At 38.6% G+C, this 17,868-nt stretch overlaps 1 protein-coding gene across 4 annotated transcripts in view; it reads left to right on the top strand.

Annotated features, from left to right (window-relative positions):
- The window catches only part of ULK4 (unc-51 like kinase 4), a 603,320-nt gene that overhangs the window by 149,320 nt on the left and 436,132 nt on the right, over positions 1–17,868 (top strand). For 3 of the 4 annotated variants that reach the window (XM_038570533.1, XM_038570534.1, XM_038570532.1), the window contains one exon: positions 9,760–9,942. The exons of the other annotated variant lie outside the window; for it this stretch is intronic. In XM_038570533.1, coding sequence (XP_038426461.1) covers positions 9,760–9,942 — 183 coding nt within the window. The remainder of the gene's footprint in view (positions 1–9,759; positions 9,943–17,868) is intronic. 4 annotated transcript variants of the gene reach the window in all.

Below are 17,868 nucleotides of genomic sequence, written 5' to 3'. Positions count from 1 at the left end.
AGACAGTTTTAAGCAGAATTGTACTGAACCAGGAGCCCTGCAGCAGGCTCGATCTCATGACCCCAATATCATGGCCTGATGCAAAATCAATAGTCTGATGCTTAACTGAGCCACCGAGGTGCCCCTTACAATTCATCTTATGTTTGATTGTTTAACTATTGATCAAGGTTATAGATCTGTTAAAAATATAAATCAGAAAGAATGAGGTTATAGGACATTAACTATAATGAATGTTTTTGTAAAACTCTTTCTTTCTTTGTAGTCTCTTATATATGCACAGAATTTGACCATCTCCCATACCCGCCTACCCCCCCCCCCCTTTTTTTTTTTGCTTTAAATCTTTTGAGGTTTTTCCATTGCTTATGGCATAAAATTCAAAAGTCCTGGTTTGGTAGACCAACTGTGGCTCCAGCATATTTCCTACTCTCTGTTTTTCCTCCTACACCTGAAATGTGTTTTCATTGCATCAACTTCCCCTTCTTAAAACATGCTCTTCATCTTCATGTCTTTGTGTGAACACTTGTTCTCTGCTTTCTGGCTGGATTTTTTAAATTCAATTTTTAAAAATTCCAGTATACATTCAATTAACATACAATGTTTTATTAGTTTCAGGTATACAATAGAGTGATTCAGCAATTCTATACATTACTCAGTGCTCATTATAAGTGTATTCTTCCTCCCCTTCACCTGTTTCACCTCATTCCCCCCCACCTACTGCCCCTCTGGTAACCATCAGTTCTCTATTGTTGAGTCTATTTTTTTCATCTTTATTTTAAAAATTCATTTTGTTACTTAAATTTCACATATGAGTGAAATTGTGTACTGTTTTTCTTTGACTGGTTTATTTCACTTAGTATAATATTCTTAGACTTGATCCAGGTTGTTGGAAATGGCAAGATTTCGTCCCCCCACCCCCCATATCTTGGCTGTTTTTTTTTCCTTTTTTGTTTTGGAAGTTCAATTTGCCAACATATAGTATAACACCCAGTGCTCATCCATCAAGTGCCCTCCTCAGTGCCCATCACCCAATTACCCCAACCTCCCACCCACCTCCCCTTCTGCAACCCTTTGTTTCCCAGAGTTGGGAGTCTCTCATGGTTTGTCTCCCTCTCTAATTTTTCCCACTCAGTTACCCTCCATTCCCTTAGAATCCCTTTAATATTTCTTATATTCCCCGTATGAGTGAAACCATACCATATAATGATTGTCCTTCACTGATAGACTTATTTCATTCAGCATAATACCCTCCAGTTCCATCCACGTTGAGGCAAGTGGTGGGTACTTGTCGTTTCTGATGGCTGAGTAATATTCCGTTGTGTGTGTGTGTATATATATACATATATACACACCACATCCTTTATCCATTCATCTGTTGAAGGACATTGTGGCTCCTTCTGCAGTTTGGCTATTGTGGACATTGCTGCTGTAAACATTGGGGTGCAGGTGTCCTGGCGTTTCATTACATCTGTATCTTTGGGGTAAATACCCAGTAGTGCAAATGCTGGGTCATAGGGTAGCTCTATTTTTAACTTCTTGAAGAACCTCCACACTGTTTTCCGGAGTGGCTGTACCAGTTTGCACTCCCACCAACAGTGCAAGAGGGTTTCTCTCCAACATTTATTGTTTCCTGTCTTGTTAATTTTCTCCATTCTCACTGGTGTGAGGTGGTATCTCATTGTGGTTTTGATTTGTATTTCCCTGATGGCAAGTGGTGCAGAGCATTTTCTCATGTGCTTGTTGGCCATGTGTAAGTCGTCTTTGGAGAAATTTTTGTTCATGTCTTTTGCCCATTTCATGATTGGATTGTTTGTTTCTTGGGTGTTGAGTTTGATAAGTTCTTTATAGAATTTGGATACTAGTTCTTTATCTGATATGTCATTTGCAAATATCTCCTCCCATTCTGTAGGTTGTATTTTAGTTTTTTTGACTGTTTATTTTGCTGTGCAGAAGCATTTTATCTTAAGTCCCAGTAGTTCATTTTTCCTTTTGTTTCCCTTGCCTTCATAGATGTATCTTGCAAGAAGTTACTGTGGCCAAGTTCAAAAAGGGTGTTGCCTGGTTCTCCTCTAGGATTTTGATGGATTCTTGTCTCACAACTAGATCTTTCATCCATTTTGAGTTTATCTTTGTGTATGGTGTAAGAGAATGGACTAGATTCATTCTTCTGCACATGGCTGTCCAATTTCCCCAGCACCATTTATTGAGGAAACTGTCCTTTTTCTAGTGGATATTCTTTCCTGCTCTGTCAAATATTAGTTGACCATAAGTTGTCTGGATTCTTTATTTTATTCTATTGATCTGTCTGTTTTGTGCCAGTACCATACTGTCTTGATGATCACAGCTTTGTAGTACAGCTTGAAATCTGGCATTGTGATGACCCCAGCATTGGTTTTCTTTTTCAAAATTCCTCTGGGTATTCAAGTTCTTCTCTGATTGAATACAAATCTCAAGATTATTCCAACCTTGGTTAGAAAGTCCATGGTATTTTTATAGGGATTGAGTTGAATGTGTAAATTGCTCTGGGTAGCATAGATATTTTCACAATATTTATTATTCCAATCCATGAACATGGAATGCTTTTCCATCTCTTTGTGTCTTCCTCAAGTTCTTTCAGAAGTCTTCTGTAGTTTTTAGGGTATAGGTCCTTTACCTGTTTGGTTAGGTTTATTCCTAGGTATCTTATGGTTTTGGGAGCAATTGTAAATGGGATTGATTCCCTAACTTCTCTTTCTTCAGTGTCATTGTTAGTGCATAGAAATGCCACTGATTTCTGTACATTGATTTTGTATACTGCCACATTGCTGAATTGCTGTATGAGTTCTGGCAAACTTGGGGTGGAGTCTTTTGGGTTTTCTATATACAGTATCATGTCATATGCAAAGAGGTAGAGTTTGACTTCTTTGCCAATTTGAATGCTTTTTGTTTCTTTTTGTTGTCTGATTGCTGAGGCTAGGACTTTCTAGTACTATGTTGAATAGCGGTGGAGAGAGTGGACATCCTGATTGTGTTCCTGATCTTAGGGGAAAGGCTCTGTTTTTCCCCATTGAGAATAATATTTGCTGTGGACTTTTCATAAATGGCTTTTAAGATATTGAGGAATGTTCCTCTATCCCTACAGTTTGAAGAGTTTTAATCAGGAATGGATGCTGTATTTCATCAAGTGCTTTCTCTGCATCTATTGAGAGGATCATATGGTTCTTCTTTTTTCCTCTTTGTTGATGTGATCTATCATGCTGATTGTTTTATGAGTGTTGAACCACACTTGCATCCCGGGGATAAATCTCACTTGGTCATGGTGAATAAACTTCTTCATGTTCTGTTGGATATTGACTAGTATCTTTTTTATTTATTTATTTATTTTTTATTGACTAGTATCTTGGTGAGAATTACTGCATCCATGTTCATCAGGGATATTGGTGTATAAGTCTCCTTTTGGTGGGGTCTTAGTCTGGTTTTGGAATTAAGGTGATGCTGGCCTCATAAAACGAGTTTGGAAGTATTCCATCCCTTTCTATCCTTCAGAACAGTTTTAGTAGAATAGGTATTATTTCTTCTTTAAACGTTTGATAGAATTCCCCTGGGAAGCCATCTGGCCCTGGACTTTTGTGTCTTGGGAAGTTTTTGATGACTGCCTCAATTTCGTCACTGGTTATTGGCCTGTTTAGGTATTTCATTTCTTCCTGTTCCACTTTTGTTAATTTGTAGCTTTCCAGAAATGCATCCATTTCTTCTAGATTGCCTAATTTGTTGGCAGATAGCTGCTCATAATATGTTCTTAAAATCGTTTGTATTTCCTTGGTATTGGTTGTGTTTGCTCCTCTTTCATTTGTGATTTTATTAAGTCCTTTTTCTTTTTAATAAAGCTGGCTAGGGATTTATCTATCTTATTAATTTTTTGAAAGAGTGAACTCTCCTGGTTTTATCTGTTGTACAGTTCTTCTAGTCTCTATTTCATTGAGTTCTGCTCAAATCTTATCTCTCTTCTTCTGCTTGGTGTAGGCTTTACTTGCTGTTCTTTCTCCAGTTCCTTTAGGTGTGAGGTTAGCTTGTGTATTTGAGTTTTTTTGAGAGTGGTTTGTATTGCAGTGTTTCCCTCTTAGGACTGCTTTTGCTTTATCCCAAAGATTTTGAACGGTTGTATCTTCATCCTCATTAGTTTCCATGAATCTCTTTAATTCTTCTCTAATTTCCTGGTTGACCCATTCATCTTTTAGTAGGATGCTCTTTAACCTCCATGTGTTTGAGTTTCTTCCAGGTTTCTTCTTGTGATTGAGTTCTAGTTTCAAAGCATTGTGGTCTGAACATATGCAGGGACAATCCCAATCTTTTGGTATTGGTTGAGACCTGATTTGTGACCCAGTATGTGGTCTCTTCTGGAGAAAGTTCCATGTGCACTTGAGAAGAATGTGTATTCAGTTACGTTTGGATGGAAAGTTGTGTATATATCTGTGAAATCTATTTGGTCCAGTGTATCATTTAAGGCCCTTGTTTCTTTGGAGATGTTGTGCTTAGAAGATCTGTCATTTGCTGAAAGTGCCATGTTGAAGTTTTCTATTAGTGTATTATTAAGTTTCTCTTTACTTTGGTTATTAATTGATTGATCTACTTGGCAGTTCCTACGTTAGAGGGATAATTTTTTTTTTAAATTTTTTTATTTTTAATTTTTATTTATTTATGATAGTCACACAGAGAGAGAGGCAGAGAAATAGGCAGAGGGAGAAGCAGGCTCCATGCACCGGGAGTCCGACATGGGATTTGATCCCAGGTCTCCAGGATCGTGCCCTGGGCCAAAGGCAGGCGCTAAACCGCTGCGCCACTCAGGGATCCCTAGAGGGATAAATATTTATGATTCTTAGGTGTTCTTGTTGGATAGACCCTTTATGTATGATGTAGTGTCCCTCGTCATCTCTTACTACAGTCTTTGATATGAACTCTGTAATTTATCTGATATGAGGATTGCTATCCCAGCTCTCTTTTAAGGACCATTTGAATGGTAAATGGCTCTCCACTCCATCATTTTCAGCTGGAGGTGTCCTTAGGTCTAAAATGAGTCCCTTGTAGACAGCGGATAGATGGGTCTTGCTTTTTTATCCAGTCTGATAACCTGGCATCTTTTGATGGGATCATTTATCCCTTTCACGTTCAGAGTAACTATTGAAAGATATGAATTTAGTGTCATAATATTACCTATTCAGTTTCTGTTTTTGTGGATTGTTTCTTTGGGCTCCCTCTTTCTTTCTCTCCTACCCTTTCCTATTAAGGGTGCCCCCTTAATACAGAGCTGGTTTCGTGGTCACGTATTCTTTCAGTTTCTACGTATCCTGGAAGCTCTTTATCTCTCTTTCTATTCTGAATGACAGCCACGCTGGATAAAGTATTCTTGGCTGCATGTTCTTTTCATTTAGTACCCTGTATATATTATGCCAGCCCTTTCTGGCCTGCTAGGTCTCTGTGAAGAGGTCTGCTGTTAATCTGCTATTTCTCCCCATATAAGTTAAGAATCTCTTGTCTCACACTGCTTTAAGAATTTTCTCTTTATCCTTGAATTTTGCAAGTTTCACTATTAAATGTTGAGGTGTTGAATGGTTTTTATTGATTTTTCGGGGGGTCCTCTCTTTCTCTTGGATCTGAATGCCTGTTTCCTTCCCCAGATTTGGGAAATTCTCAGCTAGGATTTGTTCAAACATACTTTGTGGTCCTCTTTTTGTCTCAGCCTTTTCTGGAATCCCAATTAGACATATATTCTTCCTTCTCCAGCTATCATTTATTTCCCTAAGCCTTTCCTCATGGGCTGTTAATTGTTTTTCTCTTTTTTTTCCCTCAGCTTCCTTCCTTTCCATCAACTTGTCTTTTATGTCATTCACTCTCTTTTCTACCTTATTAACCCTAGCAGTTAGAACATCCAGTTTGGATTGCATCTCATTTAGTATATTTTTAATTTTGGCCTGATTAGACTTCAGTACTGCAGTAATGAAACCTCTAGAGTCCTTTGTGCTTTTTTCCAGGGCCGCCAATAGCTTTATAATTGTACTTCTGAGTTGAATTTCTGACATTGTATTGAAATCCAGATTCTGTAACTCTGTGGCAGAGAGTACTGTTTCTGGTTCTTTCTTGTGTGGTGAATTCTTCCTTCTGGTCATTTTTGTCCAGTGCAGAGTGGTTGTATGAGTGGGCTGAGTCAAAAATATCAACCATGACCTAAGTAAAATACACCCTAGGTGACTCTGAAAACGTCAGAGACTAGAAAATAAAAGAAAAAGATGAACAGAACAAAATAAAACATTGACCTCTAAGGTCAAAATCAAATTTTAAAACAAAGTAGTAAAAATAAAAAGCAAAAACTCAAAAACAAAGAAGAAGAAAAAAATATTAGAGAAATAAAGAAAAAAGAAAGAAAAGGTGGGGATGCCTTGGGGGTGAGGCAGTGGTAGTGAAGAGAGAATATCATCTGAGGGATCCTAGAAAGGTGATCTTGGTTCTGAGTGTATTTGCTTCTGTATGTTAGAAGATGCTCAATCTCAAGTTTATGTAAACCAGCAGCACTTATAGACAGCCCCAACATTGACCCCCAAAGCATAAACAAGATAAAAGAGGGAGACAGAATGGGAAGGAAGAGAGAATATAATCTCACAGAATGAACCAGCACAGTGTTCCACTTGATTCTGGGTCTATGTTTGTTATGTTTTAGAAAGTACTAATTTCTTGCATTGTAATACAAAACAAGGCAGAAAAAAAAAAAATACCCATATCTTGAATATGTACCAAAATTAAATTGAATATGTTGAAGGGAATCCAGAAGTGAAAAGTATATCTAAAACATGTAACTGTAGGAATATGAAAGTCAAAAAGGAAAAACTTAAAAATGAAGAGCTGGTAAAATATTGTAGGATATTTATATTAAGGTGGGAAAAGAGAAGATATTGGAAAGTTTTAGTCTGTTATAAAAATGAGTTGTAATGGATAAAGGAAAGAAAAATGAAAAAAAGGACCGTCTAGTTCTATATACTATTTTTCCTCAGTCTTGGAGCTTTCTAGTGCTGCTTTGTCAGTAAACTTGTTCTTCCCATGTTCTTCCAGTAGTTCTTCTGCGGGAGGGGTCTGCTGTGCTGATTGTCAGGTGTCTGTGCCTGGCGGTGATGTCCTGCTCCTTGCCAGGTGTTGGGCTGTGTGTGAGCTGTTTATGCTGTGAGGCCTTCGTTTCCTAGAGGCTCTGCCTCTCCCAGGCACAAGGTGACACAAGGAAGAAAACAAAAATGATGGCGGCCAGATTTCCAGCTCTGGAGTCGAGCTCCCGTGAGTAACTAATGCAGTCTCCCAGTCCACGCTGGCCTAGATGTTCCCAAGGGCAGATGGAGGTGCACTGATTGCGCAGCTTGCAAGGCGCCTGGTTGCAGGAGAGTTTTCGCTGTCCTGTGCTCTCTGCGCTTCTGCCTGTCCAGGGGGAACGCAAGATCTCCGGCTTTGTCCGCTTGGGATCTGGGGCCCTGTTCCACTGGACCAGTGCTCCTGGGGACTGCCTCTCCTGAAGGGAACCGAGCACAGCCAACTCTGTCTGGAGCCCGTCTGACTGGCTTCTCCAAAATGCCGTGGAGGGCTGCGGCGCTCCAGCCCTTTATCGATATTGGACTCTTGTTTTATGGTGAGCTTTCCCCCCAGGCGTCCCTCCTCGTATAGTGACTCCAGGAATCTTGAGGCTTCACTGCTCCTCCTGTGGTTCAGCCCGATTTCCCTGCTAAGTACTTTTCTGTCAGGGAAAACTCCTGCGCAGATTTATGAAGTTCCCGCTTCTCCAGGGCTTGGCTTTCATGGCCTGGAGGCTTTCGCAGCTCCGCTTTAGCCTGGCTACTCCAGGTTCCCTTCCCCTACTTTATTATTTATATATTTTTTTTCACCTTCCTACCTTGTTAGAAGTGAAAACTTTTCTCCCTGTAGCATTCCAGCTGTTCTCTCTTTAAATCTTAGGTCGAATATGTAGGTGTTCAGGATGTTTTGAAAATTATCTAGGTAAGTTATTGGGGCCAGGTGAGTTGAGGACCCCTCCTCTTCTACCATCTTGCCCCATCTCCGATTTTGTTCTTTTTTTATGACTGAATGATATTCCAGTGTGTGTGTGATATTCCACTATATACACATAAACACGCATATACACGCTCACACACCACCTCTTCTTTATCCATTCATCAGTCAGTGGAAACTTGGGCTGCCTCCATAATTTGGCGTGGTAAATAATCCTGCAATAAACAATAATAAATAAGGGTGCACGTATTCCTTTGAATTAGTGTTTTTGTATTTTTGGAGTAAACACTGAGTTACGATTACTAGATTATAAGTAAACACTGAGTAATATGATTACTAGATTATAAGATAGTTGTCTTTTTAACTTTTTGAGGAACCTCTGTACTTTTTTCCACAGTGGCTGTACCAGTTTGCATTCCTACCAACAGTGCATGAAGGCCCATTTTTCTCTACATCTTCATGAACACTTGTTTCTTCTGTTTTTGACTTTAGCCATTCTTACAGGAATGAGGTGATATCTTATTGTGGTTTTGATTTTCATTTCCATGATGATGAGTGATGTTCAGCATCTTTTGATGTGTCTGTTGGCCATCTGGATGTCTTCTTTGGAGAAATGTCCGTTCATGTCTTCAGCCCATTTTTTAAATTGGTTTATTTAGTTTTTGGGGTGTTGAGTTGTGAACATTTTTATATATTTCAGATACTAATTCTTACAGAGTTATCATTTGCAAATATCTTTTCCCATTCTGTACATGGTCATTTTGTTCTGTTGATTGTTTCCTTTTCTGTGCAGAAGCTTTTTGTTTTGGTGTGGTCCCAATAGTTTATTTTTGCTTTTCCCCCCTTGCTTCAGGAGACATATCTAGAAAACAGTTGCCATGTCTGATACGAGAGAAATTACTCCCTATGTTATCTTCCAGGATTTTTATAGTTCTAGGTCTCACATTTAGGTCCAGGCTAGAATTTTCTTTACTTACTTTTCTGCCTGTCCACTTCCCACCTTCCCGTCAGCCAGCTCAAGGTCATCTTCCTGTGTTGTTGACGTGCTTTACTTTCTTTTCCAAGCATAATTCAGTGAACTCATTTCTGTTATAACATTTGTTCCATTCTATTACTTTATTAATTATGTTTTATCTCCGATAGTTTGTGAGCAAGTTAGGAAAAGCTCAGATGTCTGATTATCTTGGTTTGAATTCTAGCTTTGCCACTTAGTAGGTATATGCCTTTTGGCAAGTAACTTAAGTATTCTATGACTTAGCTCTATTGTCTATAAAATAGGTTAATACCAATACCTTTTTTATATGTTATTGGGAGAATTAAATGTGATCGTCTTCAGATACTCTGAGATAACATTTTTCACATGCTAAACAGTAAATGTTAGATATTTATTTTTATGGTTGTTTATTCAGTCCTTATTAGTGTCTCCAAAAAAAGAAGACACTTGATGGTTTTTATTACTTAAAGGGAAGTTTTCTATACAGACTTATAAATTAGTTTATCATTTTCGGTAATGCTTTAAAATATTTATGCTTATCACAGAAGTTTTGTTGTCTTTAGTTTTTACTGGTGGCTGGATTGTTTCATTTTTAAATATGCTGAAAATTTCCACCTTTCTTATGCCAAAATAAGTAATTAAGGAGCCAGGTAAGCACCCTCTATTTCTTTACACAGTAATATGTGTTATCTTTCTGAGGCATGGTTAATGCCCTTGGGTTGTCTGACCTTGTTCTTCTGTCTATGCAGGCCTTGTGTCGAATCACCCGTCATTCTCCTACTGCCTTCCAGAATGTTATTGAGAAGGTGGGACTGAACTCAGTAATAAACTCCCTGGCCACAGCCATCTGCAAAGTTCAGCAGTACATGTTGACCTTGTTTACTGCAATGCTGTCTTGTGGGATTCATCTTCAGAGGCTAATCCAAGAAAAGGTTTGACTTAGATTTCACCTATTACTGTACTTTAAAAATTGTTGTTGAGCTACTACAATTGCAGGAGAAAACAAGTAATGCCATTTCTGCAGAATGTAGTTTTCATCAGGGGACCTTTTTGAACTTTGCCAAATGTCTGTACCCCAGGCCATTCATCTGAAGATGTTGTGGAGTCTTTTAGTGATTAAAATAGAAATCCAGTAAATGGCTTTGCTGGCATGTTCCATTTCATTAATGAAAAGTTGGAAGATTTATGAGTCCTTTCTATATGATGATATTCCTTATGCCTCTTCCTCCTCAGCCCCCATCTCAACCCCCATATGCTTTGTCTTTTGTTTGGAGGGTCCCTTTATATTCTCTGCTTACTTGGACTCATTTTTACCCCTTTCCTTGTCTAATATTTGGCTAACACAAAGCACCTTGACAACTCCTTTTCTCTTGTTTTTAATTTAGTTTCCTTCTAATCCTAGGATATTCCTTTATTTTATATATAGTAGAATTTAAAAATATTCAGTTCTGATTACAAAACTTGCACAGCTATGAAGAAGTCTCTGTAGTAGCCTTCCTCAACATTCCTCTCCAGTTGCCTGATAGTGATCTGCAGACGAGAAGCAATGGGTATCACCTGGGAGAGGGTTGGAAATGCATCTTCTTAAGCCCCACCTCGAGCCTGCTGAATCTCAATCTACGTTTTAATGAGATCTCTAGGTGGTTTGTTTGAAGTCTATAATTTGAGAAGCCCTTTCCTAGAGTATTAGTATTGGGTGAGGTGTTGCCAGGTAGAAAAAGTGGACCATGTTTATATATACATGTTTGGAAAGCTATGTGTCAAAGTGAAAGAGATAGTTTTAATTGTACAGCTTTTCCCAGTGTTTTGTATGCTCCTGCATATTATGTATCTTCACTAGGGGAATGTAGTGTGTGGTGTTCTTTAAACTTACTGGACAAGTTATCCTTATTTTAGAGGGGAGATGCCTGTCAAATTGGAGTTTTGAGAACTTGGTTAAGGTAATGCTACTAGTAAGTGTAGAATGGAACCACTTTCTTACAGTTTTTGCCTTGGTTCTTCTGTGTTAGGGTCCACACACTAAATTCTGGTTTTTATAATAAAAGTTAACATTTCAGTAATTATGAATAATTTATTTACCTAGTAAACCTGATCTGTCAAACTCAAGATGGAGAGTAAATCATTTCTTGCCTTTACTCTGATTAGTCTGATTTAGACTGCCAAGAAGTTTGAGCCTCAGAGAAACAAATTTTTTCCTCAAAAGTCTGTGTATCTAATTTTTGCTATTAAATTTTCTAAGTCATTAAATATTGTTACATTGTATTAGAAAAAGCACCATTTGAATAGTTTTACGGTATAAATTGTGATAAGAGAGGCTGAGTCTTTTTTTCACCCTCAGAACAGATACAGATTTTGTTCCAATATGGTATTTTACAAAGGGAGTAAAATGAGATGCATTGATTAATATGATTTTTGTAATTGTTTTATAATGTATATTCTATATTAAAATAATAATCGAACGCTGAAAGGTATTGAATAAGTAATCTTTTGATTTTGATTAATATTGGTGCTGAAAAAAATTATGGTAGAAAAGATATACAAAATTTACTATCTTCACCATTTTTAAGTTTATAGTTAGTAGCGGTAAGTTTATTCACATTGTTTTGGGACAGATCTCTAGAACACTTTCATCTTTCGAAACCGACACCCTGTGCCCATTAAACATTTAGGATGCTGTGTTTTAAGGCTTTGGATTTTATTTGAATCTGTTTTAGTAGGCCTCCTCTGACATGGAACTGGCAGAGAAAGGGGGCCTACCTGTGCCTACCATATTGGAGTGGAAGTTCAGGTTCCCCAGTGGGCTTCTGTTGGCGCTCCAGGGGTACAGAGAGCCCCTGTTTACTGCTGTACTGGGGTGGAAGTCCACACTTTCCATAGGCCTCCTTTGATGCCCATCCCCCCCACGCCGGGAGTGGGGAGGGCTCCTCATTTACTATCTCCCCTGGCACCAAAGAGTGGGAGTGGGAGTGTGAGCCTCATCATATCTGGTGGAAGGTGCTCAAGGTGCAGGCTTCCCGCTCGCCTTTTCTGCTGCCATCTTGACAGGGAAAGGAGTCTTATTACTGCTATATATGGACAGTGGCCCAGGCTCTCCATGTGGTCTGTACTGATACCAGAGTTAGGGCGAATGGCTACTGTTACTGCTAGGGTGAGATGTTATTGCCAGCTCTCCACTTGCTTTTTTCTGGTATTGTTCTCATGGGGAGAGTGTCGACAGTTGACTATTGAGGCTAGGAGTCTAGGCTCTCTACTTGCCCTTTGCTGATGGGGCTGGGATCATGATTTTTCCATGATGTTTGGTTGGAGTAGAGTAGCTATGGTTTGAAAGTTTTCAATCTCTCTGAGCTGCCCCTTTCTTGGTCCTTGGCTCTAGAGAGCTGACCTTTCTTGTGTTTTGTTCCTATTGGTGTTCCTAGGTTTCTATCTTATCCAACACTCAATCCAGGATATCTGAGGCAAAACAAACAAACAAACAAAAAAACAAAGCAGTGAGCTCACTGCCAAGTGGATGCTCAGGTGCTGAGGTTCCTACTGGTTCTTCTTCTCTCTACTTTTCAGAGGTGTCTTATATTTGTTTATATCCAATGTCCAGGGTTTTTAGTTGTGCTTAGTGAGAAGAATAGGAAACAGTGCATCATCTTCTCTCTTATCCTTTATTTTTTAAAATGTTTCTATGACAGGTCAATAATATAGAGTGAATTCTCATTTAAAATGGAGGATTCTATTTTTTAATTAAAAAGAATTACAATTTATTGAACATTTACTATGGGAAGTTAGTGACTTGCCATCCTGGGGTTTTCATGGATGAAACTTAGTGTGTTGAGTAATTTTGTCAAGTTCGTGAGGATGTCAGTGCTAGAGCTAATGCTCATGCCAGACAAATGAGGATGCAGAAAAATTTTGGATAGTGTTGATGCTCTGAAGAACAGAAAACAGTAATGTGATAGAGTGCAATAGGCAGTTGTGCAGGGAGTAGAGCCATATATCATTATCTGGGTGGGCAGGGCAGGGTGAATGTCAGGGAAGGCCTCTCTGAGGAGGTGTCATTCCATCTGAGCCCTGAATGACAAGAAGGAGTTTGCCCTGTGAAATCTCTGGAGAAAGAACTTTGTAGTTTAGCTTCCCCTGAGGCATGAGAGATCTTGGGAAGATCTAGAAAGAGAAAAAAGGCCCACAGAACTAAACCTAGTGAGCAAGAGGAAAGAAGCCATTGGGAAGAAGCTGGGATGGGGTGGAGGGAGAGAGACCTAGATCATGTGGGGTTGTGGTCTTCCTCACAGGTTTTATTTTACTTAAAAGTGCATTTAAAAAATATATATGTATGTTTCGGGGGCATGTTTAGCAACCTTCTTATTGCTAAGTTGAGTTACTTTTCTGAGTGTTTGGTTATTGACAGGTTAGAATGAATGGAAGAGGAGAGGACCTAGGAACAAATACCAGGTTTACTCTTTCCTATTGGACAGAAGAAGAACTGCGTGTGTACTTTTGGGGAATCATGGCCTGTATATCATGATCTTTTTAAAATGGAAAATCAGTCCCCTAAAGAAGTTCATGGTATTCCTTTTAAATAAGAGAAATTACTGTTCAGTTCTGAGAAATTAGAAGCTAAAGAATAATACAGAATCAGCTATAATCTTACTGCCCAGAAATAATGACTATTAACACGTGGGTCTGTCTCCTTTTAGTCTTTTGTCTGTGTGTCTATGTATTTTATGCACACATTTATAAAATTAAGATCAAAAGTGTAGGTTTATCTTTTTTTAAGATTTGGAGACAGAGCATGCATATGCATGTGTGTGTGTGTGGGGCAGGCGGGGAAGAAGGGCAGAGGGGTAGGGAGAGGGACAAGCAGACTCTGTACCCAGTGCAGGTCCCATGACCCTGAGACCTCAGACCATGACCCAAGCCTAAACCAAGAGTCAGATGCTCAAGCAACTGAGCCACCCAGGTGCCCCAATGTGTAGAGCTATACACATTGTTCATCCTGATGATATTTTGTCATTAAATATTCCCTAAGAACATTTAAAAATAATATACAATTTTTCATTGTGTGGTACTGCAATAATTTAATTCTTTCACTACTACTGAAGCACTTCTCATTTTTTGATTTCCATGGGTTGATGCAGTGAACATTGTGTTGCATACATCTTTGTGTTCACTCCTAATAGATTACCACAGCTGTTAATAGCAGGTCTGCATGGATACAGCTAGACTATCCTCTAGAAAGATAGATGATGAGAGTACTAGTGACTTGAAATTTGACCAGCAATCATTAAACATGTGCTGTCTCTTATAATGAAACACGGAGTAAGGGATTATTAGCAGCATACTGCATGTTTTCATAGTCACTTGCAGTTAGCAGCTAACCTGGGTCTCCATTGGAACTATGTGACAGTAGCCAGGTTTTCACTTAAACTACATCATCCCCATTATTATTCCCTTCTGAATCCTGCTCATGTTCTCAAGCTGTAGTGAAGGAATTTGCTCAGTTTGCTTATCACCTGCAGGAGCTACTTGCATGTCAGTGCCCTTCGATGACTGTTACCCAGCACTGATGTGCATCTGTGTTGTTTATTTTGTGTTGTCATCTTTAAAAGGATCTGCTTTCTCATAAATATGCTAAATGGTGGAATATTCCTTTATCCAGAAACAAACGTTAGTTCTATACCCTGGAATGGGAAAAGTGAGTGATAACAGCCATGGTGTCAGGGGACTCTGAGTCACAAATCATGTGTTCTCAATATTCTAGTAACTGGAGAATTGAGCCATACAACAAATGACAAGTTGTCCATTTTCTTCTCTCCAAATACTCAACAGGATACTTTTTGAACCACTGGGAAATGGTACTTTATATGTAATCCTTGTGTCATTGCTAGTTTGGGAATTGATAACTTTCATAGTTCACATACGTGAGTGGTTGTGAATAAAGGGCTTATGGAACATGTGACCAGATGTAAGAGAAAACCATGTAGCTGCGGTGTGAGTTTATTTACTAGTCTTTGTCCTATACTTTTTTTTTTGGGTTTTCGTTGCTGTTTTAGCTTTATTTTTGTGGTTCTTCCAAGCTGTTAATGTGTCCTACAAATATTCAATCTTTAATACTTGGGGCTGGATTAGTTTGGGAGTTTGTAAATGTATTTCCTGTTGTTTTATTGAGGAGAGAGATGTTGGATGAGGTCATTGCAATTTCCCTTAATTATAAGAGCAAGAAACTTAAAGTAGGTAATACTCATCTAATTTATTTTTATCAGGTTATATTTATAACTTTTGTGAACTTTGGAGTTTTCATGTTTAGTACAGAAAATTCAGAATGTACTGAATACAGAAGACCAAAGTGTTTACCTCCTTGAGGTAATCTCTGTAAAAATTGTTATTATATCCCTTTCAAATTCATATTTGCTGTACATGGACACAACATATACACATATACATGTGTATACTTGTGTTTCCATATTCTTACCTCTTTGCTGCCACACACATTTTGTTAGAATCTTTTTGTAGAAATTGGATCAACTTATATATATATTGTTTGGTAATCCATATTTTTCTATTGCATGACATGTGAGGAATGTGTGTCTAAGTCAGTATAACTCTTCTTCTTCTTCTTTTTTTTTTTTTTTTTAAGATTTTATTTATTCATTCATGAGAAACAGAGAGAGGCAGAGGTAGAAGCTGGCTCCTCGCAGGGAGCCTGATGCGTGACTTGATCCCTGGACTGAGGATCATGCCCTGAGCCAAAGGCAGACGCTCAACCACTGAGCCACCCAGGCATCCCAGTATAACTCTTCAATATTATTTTTAAAGGGTAATGACATTCCATCACCGTTTATGAAATGCTTCCATGGAAGTATCACCATTTATCCTAGCAGCTCACTATTTATTGCCCCTCTAAGAATTATTTTTGCCATTGTTTTCCCAGGGAGAGCATTCTTATTGCTAAATTCTTTTGCATGGCCATCCTGAATTATTCCTTTAAGCTAAAAGTTTTAAGTAAAATTGGTAGGTTACGTTCATTTTTAGAAAGTTATTTTCCCTTCCTAGTTTGTAGATAAAAAACCACTATGATTGCATATATGTTTGCAAATAGACTCAGTTCCAGTAAAAAGTGTGGAAGCATTGCATCCAGATTATGTGTCTCACATCTGCCAAAATATTTTGGTTTCAGACAGTATTAAATGCATGGCTACAGCCCTATCATCCATCATCCATCATCCCTTTCGCTTTACTTTTCTCTATCATTGAAAATTTCAGCCACGATACTTAGATGTCACATGGTAAATTCTTTTTCTTCCTTTTTTTTTTTTTTCCATAATCTTTGTCTTTTATTTCACTGAACCACAGTGAGTTATTTACGGGTTATTGGAAGTTTTGACTTTGGTCAGAAATCATGCTAGTTATGAAATTTATGATGTGATTTGTGATGTCAGGGTGACTGGTAGAAGGTGATTGGTTATGGAATATAGAACATCTGGTGAGAACAAGAACAGATTCTTCTATCTGTTTTTGCCAATATGGCTGAGTAGATACAAACTCTCGCTATAAAAAAACTTGAAAATGCTGGATAGTCCTGGAAGAGATAAGACTTTCAGGAAAATAACAAAGATGAAGAATCTAACAGTGAAGATGAAATGGAAATTGGAAGGGCTACTGTGAGAGTGATGGGGCCAAAGCCTGGTTATCAGTCAGGGCACTGGAGTGTGTGTGTGTGTATAGCATATATGTGTGTGGAGGTGGGGATATGTGTGTTTGTTCAGGGTTTGTGCATATGGGTGGGGTGTGTGTGTTGTGTTTGTGGAGGTATATGTATGGGGTATGGAGTAGGATTTATGTATATGTACAGGGTGTGTGTGCTAGCTGTGTGTGTGGTTTGTGTGTTTATGTGTAGGGTTTGTGTATGTGTACAGGGTGGGGGTGTGTGGGGGGTGGGGGTGTGTGTGGGGTGGGGGTATGTGTGCATTCCTGGGGTTTGTGTGTGGGCAGGGTGTGCAGGTTGTGGGTGGGGGTGTGGGTATATGTGAATGGGTGTGTTCAGTAAGAAGACTGAAACCTAAAAATTGTTGAGAGAACAATGTAATTGGGCCACATTTACCCATCATCCTCATCATCAATTTTCAGTACATGCTAATGTTGCCTCATCTCTGCTCTCTCTTCACTTGTATTTCATGTCTACATGCTTCTCTTACCTCTGAATTGTTTTGAAGTAAAACACAGACATTGTATCATTTGTAATTATTTCAGCTATATCTATAGAAGATAAGCAATATTTTAAAATAGATATATTAATAATATTATTAAACCCCAACCAATTAATAAGCTCTCTGTTTTGTTTTTCTGTTTTAAATAAGTTCCATTCAGAGTTCATTTGGCTTATTAATGATTATTTTCTAGATTATTTGAATCAGGATCAAATCAAGGTCTGTATGTCCCCTTTCTAATTCAGGTTGATTTGTCTTTTCATTGTCTTTAAATCTATAGATTCCCTTATCTTTTAAAAAATATTTATGTATTTAGTCTTTGAAATGAACCTGTTGGGCAGCCCCCGTGGCTCAGTGGTTTAGCGCCGCCTTCAGCCCAGTGTGTGATCCTGGAGACCTAGGAGCAAGTCCCACGTCAGGCTCCCTGCATGGAGCCTGCTTCTCCCTCTGCCTGGGTCTCTGCCCACCCCTCCCCCCCCCCCCCCCCCCCCGCCCTTTCTCTCTCTCTGTGTCTCTCATGAATAAATAAATAAATATCTTAAAAAAAAATGAAATGAACCTGTTAAGGAAAACAGTCATAGTTCATGGGCCTTTCCATGTTTGGGTTTTGCTGATTGAATCTAGCAAACAACTTAGTGTGGTGTCCTTTAAAATGCTGGTCCT

This window comes from Canis lupus, chromosome 23 (assembly GCF_011100685.1).
Source record: "Canis lupus familiaris isolate Mischka breed German Shepherd chromosome 23, alternate assembly UU_Cfam_GSD_1.0, whole genome shotgun sequence".
NCBI lineage: Eukaryota > Metazoa > Chordata > Mammalia > Carnivora > Canidae > Canis > Canis lupus.
Note: the sequence above shows the minus strand (reverse complement) of the source record. Positions and strands in the feature narration are given on the sequence as shown.